General features: G+C 35.8%; 1 protein-coding gene across 1 annotated transcript; it reads right to left on the bottom strand.

Annotated features, from left to right (window-relative positions):
- Window positions 1-365: 365 nt before the first annotated feature.
- Window positions 366-5,056, bottom strand: LOC121240566 (serine/threonine-protein kinase BSK5-like). Its single transcript, XM_041138034.1, has 10 exons — window positions 4,643-5,056; window positions 4,301-4,521; window positions 4,009-4,144; window positions 3,381-3,514; window positions 3,178-3,283; window positions 3,005-3,090; window positions 2,577-2,765; window positions 2,147-2,311; window positions 1,324-1,437; window positions 366-892 (listed from the first exon to the last, which is right to left on the bottom strand). The coding sequence occupies exons 1-10, from the start codon at window positions 4,716-4,718 to the stop codon at window positions 650-652; spliced, it is 1,470 nt and encodes a 489-aa protein (XP_040993968.1). The 5' UTR covers window positions 4,719-5,056; the 3' UTR covers window positions 366-649.
- Window positions 5,057-10,820: the final 5,764 nt, after the last annotated feature.

Consider the following 10,820-nt stretch of genomic DNA (forward strand, 5'->3'; position numbering starts at 1 on the left):
CTCCTCAAGCTCTCTCTCATCAAACTTTCTCTCCCTTTGACCTCTCACTCCTCAAGCTCTCTCTCTCATCATTTCTCTCTCATCAAGCTCTCTCTTCGACCTCTCTCACTCCTCAAGCTCTCTCTCTCTCTCTCTCTTCGACCTCTCCCTCTCTCCTCAAGCTCTCTCTCATCAAACCCCTCTCATCAGTCCTCCTCAAGTGTTCTCTCTCATCAAGCTCTCACTCTCTGCCTCGTCAACGTCTCTCACTTCTCTCTCTTCTCCAGTGTTCTCTCTCACATCAAACTGTCGATTGTAACGAGAGAAAAAAAATCAAACGGTAAAACCAGTTGACACGTGGGGTGTGTTTTGGCTTATGCCAATACTTTTTCTTTTGAAAATACGAACTCTACCTTTCATTGCTATTATCACCATCTGAATATAGCAAATGACAACTAAGAAATGCAGAAGCAACTTAAGGAGATGATTAAAATTACAGAACAACATCAAAACATAAAAATGAGCCAGCAAACACACCTTAGGTGCTGGGGGACTCATGCCAAAGAAGAAATGCATATGCATATATACAAGGAGTGCTTTTTTCTTTATTTTTGTCTTTTCCTTCTTTTCTTTTGTTATCCCTAATGAGAAGAAAAAATGTCATACACTTTCAGTTTCTAAGTGTTTTGGCTTCCAAGGATGTGCCATCTTTGAGACTTTCCCGCGCATCATTATCCATCCCAAGGCTGAAGAGGGCAGCTGCTTGAAGATAGAAGGCAGTGGGCCAATCAGGAGATATTACTTGGGCTTGCATTGCGTCTCCTAGAGCTTCTTGTGGCATGTCACTCATCAAGTAACACAAGCTGCGCCTAGCAAGCACACTTGGTGATACCATAGTCCCGCCGTCGATGAACTACACATCCAAGCAAGGGATAAGATCACACAATTAAATTGGAGCAAGTTCAGAAGAACTCTCCATTTCTATAATACAGATGATTAGGCTGTTAAGTTTAAATTGGGATTGGTTGGCCAAATCGGTTTGTTAGCTGAAGACGCTATCATCCCATTTCAATTTCCTTCCATGGTTAACTAAAAAATAAGCACTCCAATTTCATTTTGACTAAAACATAACTGTATCTTTTCCAACTTACAATTCAATTTTTAAGCCTACAATCCACCAAGTTGAAAGTATATGAAACTGTGTTTTTAGAGTTTGACAATATATGACAACCTGCACCAATGTGTCAGGTTGTCAGCATTCCAACACTACCGTGCATTTGTTTGCATGTTGATTCTGATGACCAATTAGCTGGAAGATTCTGCAAGTTTAAAGAAATTACTTACTTGGGTATAACAATCAATGGCAGTGGCTAGGTCCTTAGATCGAAAAGCAGTATCTCCATGCTTCTTAGAGTTCAGTGTTTCCTCTATTTGACTTGTCCACATTTGGAAGGAAAGCTGCAAGGCAAAACAAAATTCCATGGTACTGAGCAACAGTGCATATGTACATGAGGAATATCAGATTCTAGAACTAATACTAATGTGAGAAATCGAAGCAGGTTGCGTCATATAACTGGTTTCTATAATGAGATTTTCAGCATCTTTGGCAGGCATTTTTCATTTAGATCTTTCAAGTGCTATTACAAAAGAGCCCGCTCAACCAAAAAAATGGTCATCTGAATATGCATGGTCGTGTGTGCATGTATATATGTTTATAAGTGCACATGGTCTTATATTGAAAAGCTAGAACTTATGTTAAAAGCCATAATAGCACTCTTTAGCACCATGATAATGTGGGAGATCCTGAGCAGTTAAACTATCCATTTTATTAAGGCAAATCACCTGACAACTGAATCAAGGACAACCTTCCTTCTTGATAGTTATTGATGAAAGCAATAAAACTTAGAGAAGTATTACTCATTAACACACAAAAGTATTTCTCGGAGTACTGAAAAAATAGACAGTGAAAACAACACATTCAATGGTATTTCAGCATACAATGGTTTGTGTACATACATTATTGCCTAAATAAATTTCAAATGATAAAAGACTAAGGAGCACACAGATCCAAAAAGCATAGTTTTTAAGATGAGAGATTAAATTTTTCTTCCCCATCTGACATGTTCAAGGCAGAAACCTTTAGAATTTAGGATTGGAGATCACTAACATCATTTGTAACCCCCTCATCATCCTTATATCCAGCTTTTTCCAATATTTGGTGTATTGCAGTAAGATCCCTTCTTGAGCAAGCATCACCCAGAGGTGTTAATGGCACTGCTTCCTTTGGGGACGGCGTTCCACATTGTATGCCCATCAAAACATATGAAGGAACCTACAAATGCCATCGAATGCGATCACACAATATCATCAAGGTACTCAATTTTAACTGCCAGCATTGTAAAGCAGAAATCAGCTAACCAAACTCTCATTATTAGAAAACAAACTCTGCAGAGAGATAATAACATAATGTCATGCATAATATTTATATTATATAAAGCAAATATATATATATTTTTTTATAAGTATATAAAGGAAATATTTTCAAAAGCTATATCAACCTACTGAGATCCATTTATGTAGAAAGAAGTTGAGCATACCTGTGTTTCTTTCTGAAGAGGAGCGAGAGCAGTCACCAGAGACTTAGCATTTGGCCTCTCACGAGGTTCATACTGTAAACAGCGTGAAGCTAATCGCACTAATTCAGTTCCATCATTGCTTGAGAAATGATCCTCCAAACATGAGTCCATCAGCATCAGAAAATTCTTCCCACGTATGAGGTCAAGTGCCTGTAGATAAAAGAAGCGTTTACTTCCAAAAGTTTCTAAAGTTACAATTAACTAGCATGTGATAATGTTTCAGCTAAAAAGAAACAATAGCTGACTACTTAGAAAATACTGAATCCATAAAGTGGCAACTCTAAACACAGTTGAGCATAAATTAATTTTGGAGCCCATGAGTTTTTCTTGGAAGGTCAAGAATTATGCAGAGTTCAAAGACAGATAAAATTGACTGTAAGTAAATGTACATGGCTTGGGGGGATGTGTTTGCCACTAAGAAGATCGAGCAATAGGGTGCCAAAGCTGTAAACTACACTTTCTGTTGTCACTCTTCCTGCAAACAGAAACAACATCAAATAAACTTGGTTATAGAAATATACAAAGGCATGCATGGATACCCTAAGTAAACCACAGCTAATACCTATTCTCAAGTATTCTGGAGGAGTGAAGGCCAAGTTTGTACTATAGCTCTTGCCATCTCGGCTATTCTTCATAAGGCCAAAGCAGGAGAGCCTGGGATTACTATCCTGTCAAGTAAGGACTCATTGTAAGAAGTGAAGTGTGAAAATAAGCACACCTTGAAAAAGAGTAGGAAACCAGAAGAATGGCAATAGCCATGAGTACCTTATCAAATAAAACTCTGTACGCATTAAGGTCATGGTACAGTGCCCTGCCTTTACTGCTGCAATAATCCAAAGCTTGTGCCAAATACAGAGCCACTCTCAGCCTCATTGCCCATTTCATGGGCTGGGTGTCCCCTAGAACATATTGCCCAAATACAATAAGAGCAAAGTAAGGTTTTGAGTAGGTGAAGTGCAGACACATATTGAATCAACTAAGTATCAAATCAAGAAATAAGATGTTAAATTGTTTATAAGTCCATAAACTCCACAAATGAGGTACATTTCCCTCGGTATGCAATAATAGCTTACAATTCACACCCCGTTTGGTTGCTCAAAAAATTCCAGGGAAGTTCTAAAAAAAGGAAACAAAATTTGAGTCTACACTTCTGATTACTCAGTAGCCCATAAAAATAAAAAAAGCTTTCCATTTTCCAAGATCGTTGCCCAGCATTTCCAGAAAACCCAAAATCCCAAATGATATCTGCCTCGGCCGTTCCTCGCCAACAAACCAGATAGTGGATAAAACCCATCCATTTTAGAAACATACAAATGTAGCACAGAAATCTGCTCAAATTAAATAAGAATCTCGAATACAGTACACGACGAAACAAAAGAACGGGTATACTTACAGTGGAAAAGATGTTTAGATAGAGTCTCATTAGGCATGAACTCGGCGACAAGCAACCTCTCCTCGCCTTCACAGCAACAACCTAACAAGTTCGCCAACCTCTCGTTCCTCAGCTGCCCCACCGCCCTCGCTTCCTCCTAGAATCCGAATCAAAATCCCCGTTCAAAACCAAAACAAACACACATACACAGAGACGTATACACTATATATATATATATATATGCATTTATGTATGTAGATATGTAGAAATTGAAGAATTAACGTGGAGAATGAATTGGAATAAGAGAACAGACTAGGAATTGGCGAGAATCGGGCCAGGCCGACTTGTTGAAGCGCTTAACGGCGATAAAGAGATCTTCTTGGAGCATTCCTTTATACACAACATTGGGAGCTTTCTCTCCGTGCTCCGAGACTATGAGCTCCGAAGAGAATCCCCCAGTCGCAACCCTGAGTTGATCCAAGCTGAACTCCCTGAACCCAGGCAACGAGTCGTTCTCATTCTTGCTCCCATTCTCTGCAGCCACAGCGCCAAATATAAACCCCAAAACTCATACAAATCTAGAGCAGCAACAGTTTCTCCGGAAAGCGAGAAAAAAAAAATAAAAAAATAAAAAAATAAAAAGCAAAGATCTTACCAATGTCTGACGAGTAGTTGAGATTAGTACTTGAAGGCCAAAAGCAGAGCGACAACTTGGAGCAACGAACTCCCATTGCAAATCCTACACCGAGAAAAAAGCTAAAATATAAATACCTCTCTTCCTCTCACACTTAAAGCTGCTCTTTTTATTTCTCACTTAGCTGGGATACTAGGTTGTTTGGCGGAGAGACGAGGATAGGGGAGGAAAGCAAGGTAGAGATATAGATAAAAAGCAGGAGAAAGTCAGCTACTGCACTTGATTTGTTGTTTGGACAGCTAGAAAAAAGTGAGAGAGGAAAAGAAACTTTTGGATACCGATGTTTTATTGAAATCTTACGATCTCATCATTCCTCACTTTCTGCTTTCCCCCCGGAATTTTTTTTTTTTTTTTTAATCGCTTTCAGACATAAGGAGGGCCGGGGGATAGGAGGGGTCAAAGTCAAAGAAAGGAAATCACAACGACATCTTAGGACAAAGAACAAAAGCAAGGTTTAGCTAAGGTTGCATTAATAATAGTTTCACGTGTTTTTGTCGTCTCGTCAAAATTGAATTAATTTTCGAAAATATTACGAGTTTTTTACGTTATAATTTTATGAGTTTTTTCTTTATTTTTTTAATGAGCTTGTAGTTTTTTACGTTATTCAACGTTTGTTTGAAATTGTTGCACGTAAAAGTGTTTTAAGTCGAGAAAATTGTTTTAAAAGAATAAATGATGATTTAAAAATGATAAAAATATTATATTTTATATAATAGAATGAAAATAGGACACTGAGATGTGAGTATGATGCATAACATAACTCAAACAAATCATACACAAAATCTCTTTACATTATTGAATTTTTTTATATGAATTTGACTATTGGGAGTTTTATTTTTATTTTTAAATAGAGTTATTTTATTTGCAAGTCGGTATGTATAGTACATCATCAACATCATTTAAATAGGAAGATTTAATTTATAACATTCAAAATTTAAAATTTATTTTTCAATTCAAATTATGTTATATAAGTATTTTACTAAGCATGTTCTATATACTGGCTTAGGAATAAAATTTTTCAAAAAAAAAAAACTTTATGAAACATGCATAATTTTAAAAAGAATAATAATAGGCTTACTAACTTCTACCACTCATTCACTATTTCCATTTACTTTTTTTTAATTTTATTATTATTATTTTTACTTAATGATTAAGAAAGTGACTATTAGTGAAGTTGTATATTTTTTTTAATTTTTTCTTAATAATTAAAGATATTAAAAAATATTTAAAAGAAAATAATAAAAAAATTAAAATTTTAAATATACCATGAAGTAATAAATAGTGATAGAAAGTAGTAAGTCTATGTTATCATTCTAAAAATCCTAGGTTATCCCGTTTGGTTTGCCGAACGAGAATGACCATTCGTGACTAATGATTAACCTTATCTTGGTTGGGGGATAGGGATTGAGTGTGGAATAAGACTATAGGTTGATAATAATAACTCCTACTACCATCTTTCGGATTAAATAATGGAATGGGCTACTATATAATAATTACACCTATCAAGTAATGGGTTAGTGGAAAACGATGTCACTTTTTCAGGCTACTATCGTTGAGCATGATGGCTGGATAAAAGTAAATACCTTAGATTTTAATTTCTTGGATATGTTTTTTTAAATAGTTAGTAAGAGGGAGATAACATGTAATAGTTAATAAATATCATTAAATATTTAATGATATTCGAAAATTTTATTAATTAATTATAAATAGTATAAAGTTATTTTATGTGTTTATTTTTATCCTATTTTAGGCCTTACAACATGGATACAAACTCTAATGAATTTAGAACTAACTATTTTATAATCTTAAGTGTTATTCTATTCTCAACACGGTATATAGAGCATACCATTCATATCACTTAAATGGTAAGATTTGATTTATAAGATTCAAGTTTTAAAACTTTTCTTCTAAATCAAATTATATCATGTAAACACTTTACTAAGTGTGCTATCCACGGTTTATAAATATAATTTTTTTTAATCTTAAATATGATTAGAATAAGATTAGTTAAAAAAATTCTATTTTCAAACTGATGTATAGAGCACATCGAATAAATTGCTTACATGTCATTGTTTGATTTGAAAGATAAATTTTAAATTTTGAATCTTACAAATTAAATCTTATCATTTAAGTGATGTGAATAGTATGCTCTAGATACCGGCTTGAAAATAGAATAACTCTAAGAGTTATAACTTATATTCATTTCTTCAATCTAGTTTATTTCCCAAGCATTACTTTCTTGTGGGGATTAAGGTTTCTTAAAATCCTTGTCTGAATTGAAGAGTGAGGTGTGAGTCTTCGTCTAGACTAGAAATGGGAGTCCTTCTCTAGTCCTTCTCTTCTCTAAAGAGTGAGGTGTGAGTCTCTTTACCGTGGCAAAGATTACTAGTCTCTTAGTCCTAGTGTCCGTAGAGTTTTTTCCAGCATGGTAGATAAAGACATTTCCAATATATGGGGAAGGCCTTAAACTAATTGAGGATGAAGAACAAGTAATACAATTATTAGAGGAGACCATTTCTGGGGCAGTTGCTCGAGGAAGACATCGCATACTAGTTATGATATTAGCACATAGAGGTGTGAACTGTGAGGCCTTTCAATCCACCATGTCTTAAGTGTAGAAACCAAAAGGCTGGATTACATACAAAGAGGTGGGAGAAAACTAATTCATCATAGGCTTTCAAGAAGTGACTGAAAAATACAGGATCGTGGAAGGCAGACCCAAGTTTTTTGATTGATCCTTGGTGGTATTTTAGGAATTTGAAGATAATAACTCTCCAAGTGAGTTTAATTTCTCACATGAATATTTTTTGGTACAAATTCATAATTTACCATTAGCTGGAATGACAAAAGAGATGGGTGAACAAATAGGCTCCTTAATTGGTAAGGCTGTAATGGTCGATGTGGATAAAGAAGGTCTGGGATGGAACAAATTTCTTAGGGTAAGAATTGCTTTGGATATTACTAAACCACTTGCTCGAGGAAGGTGATTGAATGTTGGAGGATAACAAAAGTGGATTGGTTTCAAATATAAAAGATTACATAACTTCTGCTTCCAATGTGGAGTGCTAATACATAAGGGGAAGAGATGTTCATTGCTAAAGCATGGCAATCAATCGGCAACAGGTTGTTAACAATAGTATGGACCATGGCTCAAAGCACAACCAACTTTAACCAGCTCTCATGGCTCCAAAAGATATGGTGGTAGGCCAGAAGTTGACCAATTTGAGACCTTGAGACGGTAGTTTTCCTGCACAGGAGGAAACAATGAATCCAAAAAATGAAAGGAAGTATCAGTGTAGCAATTAGAGGAGTGAAAGGAATCTTTGATTAATAAGGTAACTAAAGATGTTGATGACTCTGCCAATTGTCATGGGGAAACTCTTATTAAAGATACTTGATGGAAAAAGAGCAATATAGGTGTGAATTTAAAAATGATGAGGGACTTAAACGAATGAAACTTTTATGAAAAGGAAGTACTTGCACAATTTGGAGCCTTCAAGCATTGGCAACCGACAACCCAACTGGTAATATTCTTCTTGTAAATATGGATATAGAATCTTTCATTATTATAGATTCCTCAGCCCATACTCCAAAAAAGATGCCCATGTCAGCAACAAAGTCAGCAATGATAAAGTTGGCTTAAATCCTAGTGATTGTGCTGAAATGGTGGAAAAAATGTCCAGTTGGAAGAGATGAGCTAGAGGAGTTTTATTTGCCAACAATGAGTCAGTTATGTGCTCTCAGAAAAATTAATAAATTCATATGTAGTGGAGGGAGACATTCAGAAAGGTCCAACTGTTAAGAAAAAACAAACTCACACTTGTAAGGAGTCAAACTCAGGAACTATTGGCGGAGGTTGCTTTGTAGCACCACCAGCAGCAATGATTTGTCCCCGTTGGAACAGTCGAGAGCTTGGAAACCCTCAAACAGTTCGAGAAATTCACCATATGGTTATCACAAAGGGCCCACACTTTGTTTCTTATAAAGACAAAGTGCAACAGGAGTAAGGTGGAGAATATTAGAAACAAATTGGGTCATGAAATAAGTTTTGTAGTGGATAGCATTAACTGGAGTGGAGGTTTAGCTTTTCTTTGGAAGGACCAGATGGCAGTGGATCTTGATTCCTACCCTAAGAGTTATATATCCCTTAAGACTACACAACTTGTCATAGATAAAAATTGGTCGTTTACAAGTTTTTATGGCAGTCTAGTAACAGGAAAAAGGACTGTAAGTTAGAGCTTATTGAAAGAACTAAAACCTCTTGAGAATATGGTATGGTTATGCATGGGTGACTTCAATGAGATCTTTCATTAGTACGAGAACGTAGGAGCTACTCAAATACCTTATAAACAAATGGAGGATTTTAGGAAACTATTGGCGACCTGGCTATCAAGGTGCTAAGTTTACTTGGAGAGCCATTAGGGAAGGTAACTGCTTCACTAAAGAAAGATTAGATCGAGGTCTAGGTAACTCTGAATGGCTCCACAGCTTTAATGGCACCAATGTTAATACTCTTGCTGCTCAAAGTTCTTACTACTATCCTATCCTTATTGAAATGGAAAACATGATGATTAATAAAAGGAAGAGAATGAGGATTTTTAGATATGAGGCAAGTTGGGCTAAAAAAGAAGAATTCCATGATAATTGATCTTGTAGAGTAAACATAGACCCAGAATCCAACTCTTATAGCAGACATGACAGTAACTACTAGGTTCCTAAAAAGATGCAAAGAATCTTTGCAGAAATGGAGCAAAATGGCTTCTAGGAGTCAAAAGGAGCTCATTAATACCAAAATATCCCTTATCAAAGATCTACAAGAGGCAAATGAAGGTGAACACACTGACATGATCAAAAACTTGAAAAATGAGGTGGAGGGATTACTCGAGGAGGAGGATCTAAAGTGGAAACAAAGGGCTAAACAAAAGTGGATCAAAGAAGGGGATAAGATACCAGATTTTTCCACACGTGTTCAAATTAGAGAAGCAAAGTCAATACCATTAAGTCAATTTCTGATGGGAGTGGCAATACAATAGAATCACAGGAAGACGTCAGTTATATGTTTCAACTTTATTTACAGGATCTGTTTTCTTCATCTCAGCCTACAAGGATAGCAAAATGTTTACAAACTCTTGGCTCTACTATTACAGAGGATATGAATGAAAAACTCCTTCAAGAATGCACTACAAAATAGGTAAAAATAGCAATTTTTCAAATGAACCCCCTAAGCTCACCTGGGCCAGATGGATTCCCAACGATTTTCTATCAAAGTCATTGGGAGACTGTTGGAAATGGTGTGTGCAAAGTAGTCATAGAAGCTTTCAACACAGCGTCATGGACTCTTGATCTCAATGATACTCATATAGCTTTGGTTCCAAAAGTCAAAAAGCCTCACGAAGTTACTAAATTTAAACTCATCATCCTATGCAATGTGTTGTACAAAATCCTAACTAAGGTCATGATCAACAAGTTGAAGTCTATCATTCCTTCTATTATATCTCTTACTAAGAGTGCATTTGTGTCAAGTAGGCTAATTACTAACAATGTGATTGTTGCTTATGAGTCAATACATTCCATGAAATGTCATTTGAAAGAAAATGATGGTTTATAGCCTTGAAGCTGAACATGAGTAAGGCCTATGATAGAATTGAGTGGCTTTTTTTGGAAGCGATAATGAAGAAGATGGAATTTGCAAACAAATGGATTGACCTCACCATGAGATGTGTAATAGCAGTATCCTATTTAATTATCATCAATAGAATAACTTGCAAGAAATCCAATCCCACTAGAGAAATAGAATTACTCTGAAGCTCTTAGTAATTTACTTAATCAAGATGAAGTTGCAGGTCACTTAATTGGAGTTCCATTGGCTCGAGGACAAATCAACATCAACCATATTTTCTTTTTTTTTGTAGATGATAGTTTGTTATTTTGCAAGGCAAGGTCACTGAAGTGGAACAGATTATTAAAGCTATTGGAGGCCTATGAAACAACATCAGGTCAAAGACTCAACAAAGAGAAAACATGTATTTTCTTTAGTAGCAATACAAGGGAAGAAACAAAGGGCATAATCACTCAAATAACAAGTATTAGACCTACACATTCATATGATAAATATCTAAGGCTTCCTGCTCAAATGGGA

The sequence above is a fragment of the Juglans microcarpa x Juglans regia genome, chromosome 7S (assembly GCF_004785595.1).
Source record: "Juglans microcarpa x Juglans regia isolate MS1-56 chromosome 7S, Jm3101_v1.0, whole genome shotgun sequence".
Lineage (NCBI taxonomy): Eukaryota > Viridiplantae > Streptophyta > Magnoliopsida > Fagales > Juglandaceae > Juglans > Juglans microcarpa x Juglans regia.

What these genes read in the sequence shown, in the direction of transcription:
- LOC121240566 (XM_041138034.1), bottom strand. Translation starts at nt 4,718, where the DNA reads ATGGGAGTTCGTTGCTCCAAGTTGTCGCTCTGCTTTTGGCCTTCAAGT. An exon ending in ACAGAGTTTTATTTGATAAG is followed by an intron (nt 3,284 to 3,380) that starts GTACTCATGGCT and finishes CTTACTTGACAG; the next exon opens with GATAGTAATCCCAGGCTCTC. An exon ending in CTCTTCAGAAAGAAACACAG is followed by an intron (nt 2,312 to 2,576) that starts GTATGCTCAACT and finishes TGGCATTTGTAG; the next exon opens with GTTCCTTCATATGTTTTGAT.